Below are 15,987 nucleotides of genomic sequence, written 5' to 3'. Positions count from 1 at the left end.
CTTCTCCAGTTATTATTAGCTATAGATATAGGGAGTTTCGCGGCACGCCCACCGGTTATTCCATAATTAGAGTTTGAGTTTAAGAATGGTTCGATAACAACCTAGCTTTCATTAGATCTACTAACCAATAGTTTCCTGAAAATACCATGTTCCTAGCTTTTTATTAAATCGTTTACAACCCAATCAATCTGCTGTTTTCTTATTTTGTTTTCTAACTATTTTACTCATACCTTAATAGCTTAATCTCGACATTTAACTCACTGTTTGAACAAAAGAACTCCGCGAATTCGATCCTAAAATATTGCAATTGATCTCTTATTTGAGAGAGTAGTTCTAGGTAATTTGAACCATATCAAATTTGGCGCCGTTGCCGAAGTTCTTGGGAATCATCATTGAGTTTAGTTTAGAGATTTTGTCTAGTTTTTACTTCTATTTTGTTACTCACGCGTTTCTTGTTTTCTTCTTTTCCGTGTTTCAGGTGTATGCCTAGGCAAACAAGGAGCACAAAACAGAAGGAGCTTATCAACTTGTCTGTTCTGGACTAGGGAGAACTTGAACGCATCAACCAAAAAACTAAAAAATTAGCAATCGCTGACAGAGTCATCAGAGCTGATGCAGAAGGAGTTTTGAGAGATGAGGATGGGCAAGCCTACAATGAGGCTGGTTAGAGATTGGATGATCATGGACTCATCCTACCCGAGGACGCCAATGAGGATCAGGCGTGCCTCAATGCGCAATTAGCTACTAGAGACGCAGCAGGGCTCGGTGTCGAGCGATACCAACTGGGTGTCGATCGACACCATCGGGAGCAGCACGCAGATGCAATCGGTGTCGAACGACACAATAGAGGTGTCGATCGACAGCAACACCACATTCCTGCAGCTATTCCTCCAGCTGCGGAACCACGTCGTACTCTTGGGAATTTCAACAAGCCAGACCTGTTCTATGCTAATCGATCAGCGATTGTACCCTCACCATTTTAGAGGAACGACTATGAGCTGAAGCATGGCTACTTTGCTTTAGTTGGCCAGCATCCTTTCCATGGCTTATCTCATGAGCAGCCAATGGATCATATCGAGCGATTTGAGGATCTTGTTTTGAGCATCAAGGCTAATGGAGTTTCAGAGTTTGAAAGCTCTAGGGAAGCATCAAGATAGCCTTCTTGAACAATTTCTACGATGATGCTAAGTTTGAGGAGTTGAGAAACAAGCTGTCTACCTTCACACAAGGTCCAGTTGAAGCTTTCAAGGCTGCTTGGGTTCGTTTCAAGGAGTACCAACGAGATTGTCCACATCATGATTTCAGTGAGGTACAACTTCTAGGTACCTTCTTCAGAGGAGTTGATTGGAGATACCAGATGGCTCTAGATGCAGCGAGCAATGGTAACTTCAATACACGTTACCCAGCTGATGCTACAGCCTTGATAGAGAACCTTGCTTGCAGCAACAGTACCAAGAATGCTGATTTTGAGAGGAAGAAGATTGCTGGAGCTGTTTCAGGAACTCTGATAGCAGAGGTGAATGCTAAGCTGGATTCAGTTCATAACTTGCTCACAGGGAAGAAGCATGTCCATTTTGCAGCTGAAGAAGAGACTATTGAGCCTGAGCCTGAGTCAGTGGAAGGAGTCTTTTACATAGATGGTCAGGGATACAGGAAATTTGGGCAGCCACAAGGCAACTTCAGTGGCAACAGATTTGCAGGGAACCAGGGTTCCTCATACTACACTCCAAAGCCTGCTTTCCAGAAGACTTTTCTTCAAAGCAGCTTTCAGAGGACCTATGGAAATTCAACTTACCAAGCCCCCCCCCCCCTCAGCAGAGACAAGAATGGAATCAATGCTTGAGTAGATTCTTGAGAGCCAAACAAAGCTTCTTGTGGAGTTTAATGGCAAGTTTGATGCTGTCTACACAGATCTTAATGGGAAGATCGACAATCTGAGCTCTCACTTGAAGAAGCTAGATGTACAGGTAGCTCAAACTGCACAATCTATCAAGAGACAAGAAGGTTTTCTTCCTGGTAATCCTGATGCTAACCAAAGAAAGAGCTGTAATGCCATCTTGATCAGAGAAGGAGATGATGTGTGGGAGGAATTGGACACTGAAGACGAGTTGGAGCTTGTAGTTGCAGAGATGGTATCGACCAACACCCTCCTATGTCGATCGACACCATATGGGACGCTTTTCTCAGAGACGACCCACTACGACGGTGTCGATTGATACCCCTCTAGTATCGATCGACACTGGATCTGGACTGCACCTTGTGAGGTGCAAGTATCTATAGAATTCTTCATCTTTAACTATGCCTAATGCTAGATCTAGAGTAATTAACTAGATCATGAATCCAGACAATAGATATGCTCGCCATAGGTATCTGTAGTTGGATCTATTATTTGATGAGTCTGGTTTATAGGTGTGTAATAAGAATCGGCCTATTTACTAAGATGAACAATTGAACTCTTTAAGAATGCGTATTTAGGTTGATAGTTTCTCGGCTTCTCCGGTTATTATTAGCTATAGATATAGGGAGTTTTGCGGCACGCCCACCAGTTATTCTATAATTAGAGTTTGAGTTTAAGAATGGTTCGATAACAACCTAGCTTTCATTAGATCTATTAACCAATAGTTTCCTGAGAATACCTTGTTCCTAGCGTTTTATTAAATCGTTTACAACCCAATCAATCTGCTGTTCTCTTATTTTGTTTTCTTACTATTTCACTCATACCTTGCTAGCTTAATCTTGACATTTAACTCATTGTTTGAATAAAAGAACTCCGTGAATTCGATCCTAAAATACTGTAATTGATCTCTTATTTGAGAGAGTAGTTCTAGGTAATTTGAACCATATCACTCCTAATTCATCTCTAACTCTTATAATTAGTTAATGCATTGGATTGTGACACATTTTGACCATGAAAACACAAACAAAACTGTTTACTGATTCTAAGCAATTTTTTGTTGGTTTAGGTTCTTTTGGGAGAAAATGGGTATAAGTGTTTTCTAAACACTCCTAATCCAACTCTAACTCTTATCATTAGTCAAATGCATTGGATTGTGACACATTTTGACCATAGAAACAGTAGCAAAGCTATTTACTGCTCCTAAGCAAATTTTTGTTGGTTTTAGCCTCTTTTGGGACAAAATGGGTATAATTATTGGCTAAACACTCTTAATCCATCTCTAACTCTTATAATTAGTCAAATGCATTAGATTTTGACCTATTTTAACCATAAAATCACTAACAAAACAGTTTCCTGCTTCTAAGCAATGTTTTGTTGGTTTTATCCTCTTTTGTGAGAAAATGGGTATAAGCGTTGGCTAAATCACTCTTAATCCATCTCTAACTCTTATAATTAGTCAAATGCATTAGATTGTGACACATTTTGACCATAGAAACACTAAAAAATATTAACTGCTTCTAAGCTAATTTTTGTTGGTTTTAACCTCTTTTGGGAGAAAATGGGTATAAGTGTTATCTAAACACTCCTAATCCATCTCTAACTCTTATAATTAGTCAAAAGCTTGGTCAACAATCTCAGCATACTTCCCCCAAAGTATACATGCCAAGCGAGTGTCACTAAAAATGGAAAGAATAAATTTATTAGTAAAAAGTAAAAAAACAACAAACATCTAAATAAGAATGAATATGAATATAGATTGTTTGTACTTCTGATCTCTCAAATGGAAATCGATTTTTTTGGTGGGCTTGTTGTTAGCGTTAAGATCTTGGATTCCAGACTGATCGACAACCTGACCCATTGCATCTGTAAAGACAAATAGAATAAATCTATGAATATAATGACTATATAAGAGATAATGCATGTATGTTCAAAAATCAAATGAGATGGATTAGAGTGTTTAGGCAACACTTATACCCATTTTCTCCCAAAAGAGGCTAAAACCAACAAAAAATAACTTAGAAGCAGTATACAGTTTTGTAAGTGTTTTTATGGTCAAAATGTGTCAGAATCCAATGCATTTGACTAATTATAAGAGTTAGAAATGGATTAGGAGTGTTTAGATAACACTTATACCTATTTTGTCCCAAAAGAGGCTAAAACCAACAAAATATTGCTTAAAAGCAGTAAATAGCTTTGTTTGTGTTTCTATGGTCAAAATGTGTCAAAATCCAAAGCATTTGACTAATTATAAGAGTTTTAGATGGATTAGGAGTGTTTAGATAACACTTATACCTATTTTCTCCTAAAAGAGGCTAAAACCAATAAAAAATTGCTTAGAAGCAGTTAACAGTTTTGTTAGTGTTTTTATGGTCACAATGTGTCACAATCCAATGCATTTGACATTTTATAAGAGTTAGAGATGGATTAGGAGTGTTTAGACAATACTTATACCCATTTTCTCCCAAAAGAGGCTAAAACCAACAAAAAATTGCTTAGAAGTAGTAAATAGCTTTGTTAGTGTTTCTATGGTCAAAATGTGTCACAATCCAATGCATTTGACTAATTATAAGAGATAAAGATAGATTAGGAGTGTTTAGACAACACTTATACCCGTTTTGTCCCAAAAGAGGCTAAAACAAACAAAAAATTGCTTAGAAGTAGTAAATAGCTTTGTTAGTGTTTCTATGGTCAAAATGTGTCACAATCCAATGCATTTGACTAAATATAAGAGATAAAGATAGATTAGGAATGTTTGGACAACACTTATACCCAATTTCTCCCAGAAGAGGCTAAAACCAACAAAAAATAACTTAGAAGCAGTAAATAGCTTTGTTAGTGTTTCTATGGTCAAAATGTGTCACAATTCAAAACCTTTAACTAATTCTAAGAGTTAGAGATGGATTAGGAGTGTTTAGACAACACTTATACCCATTTTCTCCTAAAACAGAGTAAAACCAACAAAAAATTGCTTAAAAGCACTAACTAGTTTTGTTAGTGTTTTTATGGTCAAAATGTGTCACAATCCAATGCATTTGACTAATTATAAGAGTTAGGGATGGATTAGAGTGTTTAGACAACACGTATACCCATTTTCTCCCAAAAGAGGCTAAAACCAACAAAAAATTGCTTATAAGTACTAAACAGTTTTGTTAGTGTTTTTATGGTCAAAATGTGTAAGAATCCAATGCATTTGACTAATTATAAGAGTTAGAGATAGATTAGGAGTGCTTAGACAATACTTATACCCATTTTCTCCCAAAAGAGGCTAAAACCAACAAAACATTGCTTAGAAGCAGTAAACAGTTTTGTAAGTGTTTTTATGGTCAAAATGTGTCAGAATCCAATGCATTTGACTAATTATAAGAGTTAGAAATGGATTAGGAGTGTTTAGACAACACTTATACCCATTTTGTCCCAAAAGAGGCTAAAACCAACAAAATATTGCTTAAAAGCAGTAAATAGCTTTGTTTGTGTTTCTATGGTCAAAATGTGTCAAAATCCAAAGCATTTGACTAATTATAAGAGTTATAGATGGATTAGGAGTGTTTAGACAACACTTATACCTATTTTCTCTTTAAAATAGGCTAAAACCAATTAAAAAAAATTGCTTAGAAGCAGTAAATAGCTTTGTTAGTGTTTCCATGGTCAAAATGTATCACAATCCAATTTATTTGACTAATTCTATCAGTTAAAGATATATTAGGAGTGTTTAGACAACACTTATACCCATTTTGTCCCAAAAGTGGCTAAAACCAACAAAAAATTGCTTAGAAGTAGTAAATAGCTTTGTTAGTGTTTTCTATGGTAAAATGTATCACAATCCAATGCATTTGACTAATTATAAGAAAGAAAGATAGATTAAGAGTATTAGGACAACACTTATACCCATTTTCTCTCAAAAGAGGCTAAAACCAACAAAAAATAACTTAGAAGCAGTAAATAGCTTTGTTAGTGTTTCTATGGTCAAAATGTGTCACAATCCAAAGCCTTTAACTAATTATAAGAGTTAGAGATGGATTAGGAGTGTTTAGACAACACTTATACCCATTTTCTCCTAAAACAGACTAAAACCTACAAAAAATTGCTTAAAAGCCGTAAACAGTTTTGTTAGTGTTGTTATGGTCAAAATGTGTCACAATCCAATGCATTTGACTAATTATAAGAGTTAGGGATGGATTAGAGTGTTTAGACAACACTTATACCCATTTTCTCCCAAAAGAGGGTAAAACCAATAAAAAATTGCTTAGAAGTACTAAACAGTTTTGTTAGTGTTTTTATGGTAAAAATGTGTAAGAATCCAATGCATGTGACTAATTATAAGAGTTAGAAATGGATTAGGAGTTTTTAGACATTACTTAATACCTATTTTCTCCCAAAAGAGGCTAAAACCAACAAAACATTGCTTAGAAGCAGTAAACACTTTTGTTAGTGTTTTTATGGTAAAAATGTGTCAGAATCGAATGCATTTGACTAATCATACGAGTTAGAGATGGATTAGGAGTGTTTAGACAACACTTATACCCATTTTGTCCCAAAAGAGGCTAAAACCAACAAAAAATTGCTTAAAAGCAGTAAATAGCTTTGTTAGTGTTTTCTATGGTCTAAATGTGTCACAATCCAATGCATTTGACTTATTATAAGAGATAAAGATAGATTAGGAGTGTTTGGACAACACTTATACCCATTTTCTCTCAAAAGAGGCTAAAACCAACAAAAAATAACTTAGAAGCAGTAAATAGCTTTGTTAGTGTTTCTATGGTCAAAATGTGTCACAATCCAAAGCCTTTAACTAATTATAAGAGTTAGAGATGGATTAGGAGTGTTTAGACAACACTTATACCCATTTTCTCCTAAAACAGAGTAAAACCAACAAAAAATTGCTTAAAAGCACTAACCAGTTTTGTTAGTGTTTCTATGGTCAAAATGTGTCACAATCCAATGCATTTGACTAATTATAAGAGATAAAGATAGATTAGGAATGTTTGGACAACACTTATACCCAATTTCTCCCAGAAGAGGCTAAAACCAACAAAAAATAACTTAGAAGTAGTAAATAGCTTTGTTAGTGTTTCTATGGTCAAAATGTGTCACAATCCAAAGCCTTTAACTAATTATAAGAGTTAGAGATGGATTAGGAGTGTTTAGACAACACTTATACCCATTTTCTCCTAAAACAGACTAAAACCTACAAAAAATTGCTTAAAAGCCGTAAACAATTTTGTTAGTGTTGTTATGGTCAAAATGTGTCACAATCCAATGCATTTGACTAATTATAAGAGTTAGGGATGGATAGAGTGTTTAGATAACACTTATACCCATTTTCTCCCAAAAGAGGGTAAAACAAATAAAAATTGCTTAGAAGTACTAAACAGTTTTGTTAGTGTTTTTATGGTCAAAATGTGTAAGAATCCAATGCATGTGACTAATTATAAGAGTTAGAAATGGATTAGGAGTTTTTAGACAATACTTAATACCTATTTTCTCCCAAAAGAGGCTAAAACCAACAAAACATTGCTTAGAAGCAGTAAACACTTTTGTTAGTGTTTTTATGGTCAAAATGTGTCAGAATCCAATGCATTTGACTAATCATAAGAGTTAGAGATGGATTAGGAGTGTTTAGACAACACTTATACCCATTTTGTCCCAAAAGAGGCTAAAACCAACAAAAAATTGCTTAAAAGCAGTAAATAGCTTTGTTAGTGTTTTCTATTGTCTAAATGTCTCACAATCCAATGCATTTGACTTATTATAAGAGATAAAGATAGATTAGGAGTGTTTGGACAACACTTATACCCATTTTCTCTCAGAAGAGGCTAAAACCAACAAAAAATAACTTAGAAGCAGTAAATAGCTTTGTTAGTGTTTCTATGGTCAAAATGTGTCACAATCCAAAGCCTTTAACTAATTATAAGAGTTAGAGATGGATTAGGAGTGTTTAGACAACACTTATACCCATTTTCTCCTAAAACAGAGTAAAACCAACAAAAAATTGCTTAAAAGCACTAACCAGTTTTGTTAGTGTTTTTATGGTCAAAATGTGTCACAATCCAATGCATTTGACTAATTATAAGAGTTAGGGATGGATTAGAGTGTTTAGACAACACGTATACCCATTTTCTCCCAAAAGAGGCTAAAACCAACAAAAAATTGCTTAAAAGCAGTAAATAGCTTTGTTAGTGTTTTCTATGGTCTAAATGTGTCACAATCCAATGCATTTGACTTATTATAAGAGATAAAGATAGATTAGGAGTGTTTGGACAACACTTATACCCATTTTCTCTCAGAAGAGGCTAAAACCAACAAAAAATAACTTAGAAGCAGTAAATAGCTTTGTTAGTTTTTCTATAGTCAAAATGTGTCACAATCCAAAGCCTTTAACTAATTATAAGAGTTAGAGATGGATTAGGAGTGTTTAGACAACACTTATACCCATTTTCTCCTAAAACAGAGTAAAACCAACAAAAAATTGCTTAAAAGCACTAACCAGTTTTGTTAGTGTTTCTATGGTCAAAATGTGTCACAATCCAATGCATTTGACTAATTATAAGAGATAAAGATAGATTAGGAATGTTTGGACAACACTTATACCCAATTTCTCCCAGAAGAGGCTAAAACCAACAAAAAATAACTTAGAAGCAGTAAATAGCTTTGTTAGTGTTTCTATGGTCAAAATGTGTCACAATCCAAAGCCTTTAACTAATTATAAGAGTTAGAGATGGATTAGGAGTGTTTAGACAACACTTATACCCATTTTCTCCTAAAACAGACTAAAACCTACAAAAAATTGCTTAAAAGCCGTAAACAATTTTGTTAGTGTTGTTATGGTCAAAATGTGTCACAATCCAATGCATTTGACTAATTATAAGAGTTAGGGATGGATAGAGTGTTTAGATAACACTTATACCCATTTTCTCCCAAAAGAGGGTAAAACAAATAAAAATTGCTTAGAAGTACTAAACAGTTTTGTTAGTGTTTTTATGGTCAAAATGTGTAAGAATCCAATGCATGTGACTAATTATAAGAGTTAGAAATGGATTAGGAGTTTTTAGACAATACTTAATACCTATTTTCTCCCAAAAGAGGCTAAAACCAACAAAACATTGCTTAGAAGCAGTAAACACTTTTGTTAGTGTTTTTATGGTCAAAATGTGTCAGAATCCAATGCATTTGACTAATCATAAGAGTTAGAGATGGATTAGGAGTGTTTAGACAACACTTATACCCATTTTGTCCCAAAAGAGGCTAAAACCAACAAAAAATTGCTTAAAAGCAGTAAATAGCTTTGTTAGTGTTTTCTATTGTCTAAATGTCTCACAATCCAATGCATTTGACTTATTATAAGAGATAAAGATAGATTAGGAGTGTTTGGACAACACTTATACCCATTTTCTCTCAGAAGAGGCTAAAACCAACAAAAAATAACTTAGAAGCAGTAAATAGCTTTGTTAGTGTTTCTATGGTCAAAATGTGTCACAATCCAAAGCCTTTAACTAATTATAAGAGTTAGAGATGGATTAGGAGTGTTTAGACAACACTTATACCCATTTTCTCCTAAAACAGAGTAAAACCAACAAAAAATTGCTTAAAAGCACTAACCAGTTTTGTTAGTGTTTCTATGGTCAAAATGTGTCACAATCCAATGCATTTGACTAATTATAAGAGATAAAAATAGATTAGGAATGTTTGGACAACACTTATACCCAATTTCTCCCAGAAGAGGCTAAAACCAACAAAAAATAACTTAGAAGCAGTAAATAGCTTTGTTAGTGTTTCTATGGTCAAAATGTGTCACAATCCAAAGCCTTTAACTAATTATAAGATTTAGAGATGGATTAGGAGTGTTTAGACAACACTTATACCCATTTTCTCCTAAAACAGACTAAAACCAACAAAAAATTGCTTAAAAGCAGTGAACAGTTTTGTTAGTGTTTTTATGGTCAAAATGTGTCACAATCCAATGCATTTGACTAATTATAAGAGTTAGAGATGAATTAGGAGTGTTTAGACAACACTTATACCCATTTTCTCCCAGAAGAGGCTAAAACCAACAAAAAATAACTTAGAAGCAGTAAATAGCTTTGTTAGTGTTTCTATGGTCAAAATTTGTCACAATTCAAAACCTTTAACTAATTTTAAGAGTTAGAGATGGATTAGGAGTGTTTAGACAACACTTATACCTATTTTCTCCTAAAACAGAGTAAAACCAACAAAAAATTGCTTAAAAGCACTAACCAGTTTTGTTAGTGTTTTTATGGTCAAAATGTTTCACAATCCAATGCATTTGACTAATTATAAGAGTTAGGGATGGATTAGAGTGTTTAGACAACACGTATACCCATTTTCTCCCAAAAGAGGCTAAAAGAACAAAAAATTGCTTATAAGTACTAAACAGTTTTGTTAGTGTTTTTATGGTCAAAATGTGTAAGAATCCAATGCATTTGACTAATTATAAGAGTTAGAGATAGATTAGGAGTGCTTAGACAATACTTATACCCATTTTCTCCCAAAAGAGGCTAAAACCAACAAAACATTGCTTAGAAGCAGTAAACAGTTTTGTAAGTGTTTTTATGGTCAAAATGTGTCAGAATCCAATGCATTTGACTAATTATAAGAGATAGAGATGGATTAAGAGTGTTTAGACAACACTTATACCCATTTTGTCCCAAAAGAGGCTAAAACCAACAAAAAATTGCTTAAAAGCAGTAAATAGCTTTGTTTGTGTTTCTATGGTCAAAATGTGTCAAACTGCAAAGCATTTGACTAATTATAAGAGTTATAGATGGATTAGGAGTGTTTAGACAACACTTATACCTATTTTCTCTTTAAAATAGTCTAAAACCAATAAAAACAAATTGCTTAGAAGCAGTAAATAGCTTTGTTAGTGTTTCCATGGTCAAAATGTATCACAATCCAATTTATTTGACTAATTCTATCAGTTAAAGATATATTAGGAGTGTTTAGACAACACTTATACCCATTTTGTCCCTAAAGTGGCTAAAACCAACAAAAAATTGCTTAGAAGTAGTAAATAGCTTTGTTAGTGTTTTCTATGGTAAAAATGTATCACAATCCAATGCATTTGACTAATTATAAGAGAGAAAGATAGAGTAGGAGTATTAGGACAACACTTATACCCATTTTCTCTCAAAAGAGGCTAAAACCAACAAAAAATAACTTAGAAGCAGTAAATAGCTTTGTTAGTGTTTCTATGGTCAAAATGTGTCACAATCCAAAGCCTTTATCTAATTATAAGAGTTAGAGATGGATTAGGAGTGTTTAGACAACACTTATACCCATTTTCTCCTAAAACAGACTAAAACCTACAAAAAATTGCTTAAAAGCCGTAAACAATTTTGTTAGTGTTGTTATGGTCAAAATGTGTCACAATCCAATGCATTTGACTAATTATAAGAGTTAGGGATGGATTAGAGTGTTTAGATAACACTTATACCCATTTTCTCCCAAAAGAGGGTAAAACAAATAAAAATTGCTTAGAAGTACTAAACAGTTTTGTTAGTGTTTTTATGGTCAAAATGTGTAAGAATCCAATGCATGTGACTAATTATAAGAGTTAGAAATGGATTAGGAGTTTTTAGACAATACTTAATACCTATTTTCTCCCTAAAGAGGCTAAAACCAACAAAACATTGCTTAGAAGCAGTAAACACTTTTGTTAGTGTTTTTATGGTCAAAATGTGTCAGAATCCAATGCATTTGACTAATCATAAGAGTTAGAGATGGATTAGGAGTGTTTAGACAACACTTATACCCATTTTGTCCCAAAAGAGGCTAAAACCAACAAAAAATTGCTTAAAAGCAGTAAATAGCTTTGTTAGTGTTTTCTATTGTCTAAATGTGTCACAATCCAATGCATTTGACTTATTATAAGAGATAAAGATAGATTAGGAGTGTTTGGACAACACTTATACCCATTTTCTCTCAGAAGAGGCTAAAACCAACAAAAAATAACTTAGAAGCAGTAAATAGCTTTGTTAGTGTTTCTATGGTCAAAATGTGTCACAATCCAAAGCCTTTAACTAATTATAAGAGTTAGAGATGGATTAGGAGTGTTTAGACAACACTTATACCCATTTTCTCCTAAAACAGAGTAAAACCAACAAAAAATTGCTTAAAAGCACTAACCAGTTTTGTTAGTGTTTCTATGGTCAAAATGTGTCACAATCCAATGCATTTGACTAATTATAAGAGATAAAGATAGATTAGGAATGTTTGGACAACACTTATACCCAATTTCTCCCAGAAGAGGCTAAAACCAACAAAAAATAACTTAGAAGCAGTAAATAGCTTTGTTAGTGTTTCTATGGTCAAAATGTGTCACAATCCAAAGCCTTTAACTAATTATAAGAGTTAGAGATGGATTAGGAGTGTTTAGACAACACTTATACCCATTTTCTCCTAAAACAGACTAAAACCAACAAAAAATTGCTTAAAAGCAGTGAACAGTTTTGTTAGTGTTTTTATGGTCAAAATGTGTCACAATCCAATGCATTTGACTAATTATAAGAGTTAGAGATGAATTAGGAGTGTTTAGACAACACTTATACCCATTTTCTCCCAGAAGAGGCTAAAACCAACAAAAAATAACTTAGAAGCAGTAAATAGCTTTGTTAGTGTTTCTATGGTCAAAATTTGTCACAATTCAAAACCTTTAACTAATTTTAAGAGTTAGAGATGGATTAGGAGTGTTTAGACAACACTTATACCTATTTTCTCCTAAAACAGAGTAAAACCAACAAAAAATTGCTTAAAAGCACTAACCAGTTTTGTTAGTGTTTTTATGGTCAAAATGTTTCACAATCCAATGCATTTGACTAATTATAAGAGTTAGGGATGGATTAGGGTGTTTAGACAACACGTATACCCATTTTCTCCCAAAAGAGGCTAAAAGAACAAAAAATTGCTTATAAGTACTAAACAGTTTTGTTAGTGTTTTTATGGTCAAAATGTGTAAGAATCCAATGCATTTGACTAATTATAAGAGTTAGAGATAGATTAGGAGTGCTTAGACAATACTTATACCCATTTTCTCCCAAAAGAGGCTAAAACCAACAAAACATTGCTTAGAAGCAGTAAACAGTTTTGTAAGTGTTTTTATGTTCAAAATGTGTCAGAATCCAATGCATTTGACTAATTATAAGAGATAGAGATGGATTAGGAGTGTTTAGACAACACTTATACCCATTTTGTCCCAAAAGAGGCTAAAACCAACAAAAAATTGCTTAAAAGCAGTAAATAGCTTTGTTTGTGTTTCTATGGTCAAAATGTGTCAAACTCCAAAGCATTTGACTAATTATAAGAGTTATAGATGGATTAGGAGTGTTTAGACAACACTTATACCTATTTTCTCTTTAAAATAGTCTAAAACCAATAAAAACAAATTGCTTAGAAGCAGTAAATAGCTTTGTTAGTGTTTCCATGGTCAAAATGTATCACAATCCAATTTATTTGACTAATTCTATCAGTTAAAGATATATTAGGAGTGTTTAGACAACACTTATACCCATTTTGTCCCAAAAGTGGCTAAAACCAACAAAAAATTGCTTAGAAGTAGTAAATAGCTTTGTTAGTGTTTTCTATGGTAAAAATGTATCACAATCCAATGCATTTGACTAATTATAAGAGAGAAAGATAGAGTAGGAGTATTAGGACAACACTTATACCCATTTTCCATCAAAAGAGGCTAAAACCAACAAAAAATAACTTAGAAGCAGTAAATAGCTTTGTTAGTGTTTCTATGGTCAAAATGTGTCACAATCCAAAGCCTTTATCTAATTATAAGAGTTAGAGATGGATTAGGAGTGTTTAGACAACACTTATACCCATTTTCTCCTAAAACAGACTAAAACCTACAAAAAATTGCTTAAAAGCCGTAAACAATTTTGTTAGTGTTGTTATGGTCAAAATGTGTCACAATCCAATGCATTTGACTAATTATAAGAGTTAGGGATGGATTAGAGTGTTTAGATAACACTTATACCCATTTTCTCCCAAAAGAGGGTAAAACAAATAAAAATTGCTTAGAAGTACTAAACAGTTTTGTTAGTGTTTTTATGGTCAAAATGTGTAAGAATCCAATGCATGTGACTAATTATAAGAGTTAGAAATGGATTAGGAGTTTTTAGACAATACTTAATACCTATTTTCTCCCAAAAGAGGCTAAAACCAACAAAACATTGCTTAGAAGCAGTAAACACTTTTGTTAGTGTTTTTATGGTCAAAATGTGTCAGAATCCAATGCATTTGACTAATCATAAGAGTTAGAGATGGATTAGGAGTGTTTAGACAACACTTATACCCATTTTGTCCCAAAAGAGGCTAAAACCAACAAAAAATTGCTTAAAAGCAGTAAATAGCTTTGTTAGTGTTTTCTATTGTCTAAATGTGTCACAATCCAATGCATTTGACTTATTATAAGAGATAAAGATAGATTAGGAGTGTTTGGACAACACTTATACCCATTTTCTCTCAGAAGAGGCTAAAACCAACAAAAAATAACTTAGAAGCAGTAAATAGCTTTGTTAGTGTTTCTATTGTCAAAATTTGTCACAATTCAAAACCTTTAACTAATTTTAAGAGTTAGAGATGGATTAGGAGTGTTTAGACAACACTTATACCCATTTTCTCCTAAAACAGAGTAAAACCAACAAAAAATTGCTTAAAAGCACTAACCAGTTTTGTTAGTGTTTTTATGGTCAAAATGTGTCACAATCCAATGCATTTGACTAATTATAAGAGTTAGGGATGGATTAGAGTGTTTAGACAACACGTATACCCATTTTCTCCCAAAAGAGGCTAAAACCAACAAAAAATTGCTTAAAAGCAGTAAATAGCTTTGTTAGTGTTTTCTATTGTCTAAATGTGTCACAATCCAATGCATTTGACTTATTATAAGAGATAAAGATAGATTAGGAGTGTTTGGACAACACTTATACCCATTTTCTCTCAGAAGAGGCTAAAACCAACAAAAAATAACTTAGAAGCAGTAAATAGCTTTGTTAGTGTTTCTATGGTCAAAATGTGTCACAATCCAAAGCCTTTAACTAATTATAAGAGTTAGAGATGGATTAGGAGTGTTTAGACAACACTTATACCCATTTTCTCCTAAAACAGAGTAAAACCAACAAAAAATTGCTTAAAAGCACTAACCAGTTTTGTTAGTGTTTCTATGGTCAAAATGTGTCACAATCCAATGCATTTGACTAATTATAAGAGATAAAGATAGATTAGGAATGTTTGGACAACACTTATACCCAATTTCTCCCAGAAGAGGCTAAAACCAACAAAAAATAACTTAGAAGCAGTAAATAGCTTTGTTAGTGTTTCTATGGTCAAAATGTGTCACAATCCAAAGCCTTTAACTAATTATAAGAGTTAGAGATGGATTAGGAGTGTTTAGACAACACTTATACCCATTTTCTCCTAAAACAGAGTAAAACCAACAAAAAATTGCTTAAAAGCACTAACCAGTTTTGTTAGTGTTTCTATGGTCAAAATGTGTCACAATCCAATGCATTTGACTAATTATAAGAGATAAAGATAGATTAGGAATGTTTGGACAACACTTATACCCAATTTCTCCCAGAAGAGGCTAAAACCAACAAAAAATAACTTAGAAGCAGTAAATAGCTTTGTTAGTGTTTCTATGGTCAAAATTTGTCACAATTCAAAACCTTTAACTAATTTTAAGAGTTAGAGATGGATTAGGAGTGTTTAGACAACACTTATACCTATTTTCTCCTAAAACAGAGTAAAACCAACAAAAAATTGCTTAAAAGCACTAACCAGTTTTGTTAGTGTTTTTATGGTCAAAATGTTTCACAATCCAATGCATTTGACTAATTATAAGAGTTAGGGATGGATTAGGGTGTTTAGACAACACGTATACCCATTTTCTCCCAAAAGAGGCTAAAAGAACAAAAAATTGCTTATAAGTACTAAACAGTTTTGTTAGTGTTTTTATGGTCAAAATGTGTAAGAATCCAATGCATTTGACTAATTATAAGAGTTAGAGATAGATTAGGAGTGCTTAGACAATACTTATACCCATTTTCTCCCAAAAGAGGCTAAAA

The 15,987-nt window shown here is 33.2% G+C and overlaps 1 protein-coding gene and 1 pseudogene across 2 annotated transcripts; one reads left to right on the top strand and one right to left on the bottom strand.

Annotated features, from left to right (window-relative positions):
- Nucleotides 1-443: 443 nt before the first annotated feature.
- On the top strand, nt 444-2,279 carry AT1G39515 (annotated as a pseudogene; the record flags this gene model as incomplete). Its single annotated transcript has 1 exon — nt 444-2,279.
- A 1,227-nt stretch (nt 2,280-3,506) lies between these two features.
- Nucleotides 3,507-15,965, bottom strand: AT1G39070 (uncharacterized protein; the record flags this gene model as incomplete). The annotated part of the gene is made up of 57 exons (NM_001333194.1): nt 3,507-3,573; nt 3,664-3,760; nt 3,872-3,891; nt 4,190-4,209; nt 4,246-4,368; nt 4,508-4,527; nt 4,776-4,835; nt 4,881-5,003; nt 5,461-5,481; nt 5,892-5,951; nt 6,378-6,438; nt 6,579-6,598; nt 6,688-6,747; nt 6,793-6,916; nt 7,056-7,065; nt 7,372-7,391; nt 7,428-7,550; nt 7,691-7,710; nt 7,800-7,859; nt 7,905-8,027; nt 8,277-8,336; nt 8,382-8,505; nt 8,645-8,654; nt 8,961-8,980; nt 9,017-9,139; nt 9,280-9,299; nt 9,389-9,448; nt 9,494-9,546; nt 9,598-9,617; nt 9,757-9,776; nt 9,916-9,935; nt 10,075-10,084; nt 10,130-10,252; nt 10,709-10,729; nt 10,872-10,891; nt 11,032-11,051; nt 11,191-11,210; nt 11,566-11,686; nt 11,827-11,846; nt 11,936-11,995; nt 12,041-12,164; nt 12,304-12,323; nt 12,463-12,482; nt 12,622-12,631; nt 12,677-12,799; nt 13,256-13,276; nt 14,113-14,233; nt 14,374-14,393; nt 14,483-14,542; nt 14,588-14,710; nt 14,801-14,870; nt 15,169-15,188; nt 15,278-15,337; nt 15,487-15,506; nt 15,646-15,655; nt 15,701-15,823; nt 15,962-15,965. The coding sequence occupies 57 exons, from the start codon at nt 15,963-15,965 to the stop codon at nt 3,507-3,509; spliced, it is 3,126 nt and encodes a 1,041-aa protein (NP_001321704.1).
- Nucleotides 15,966-15,987: the final 22 nt, after the last annotated feature.

The sequence above is a fragment of the Arabidopsis thaliana genome (genome assembly GCF_000001735.4).
Source record: "Arabidopsis thaliana chromosome 1 sequence".
NCBI classification, from domain to species: Eukaryota; Viridiplantae; Streptophyta; class Magnoliopsida; order Brassicales; family Brassicaceae; genus Arabidopsis; species Arabidopsis thaliana.
Note: the sequence above shows the minus strand (reverse complement) of the source record. Positions and strands in the feature narration are given on the sequence as shown.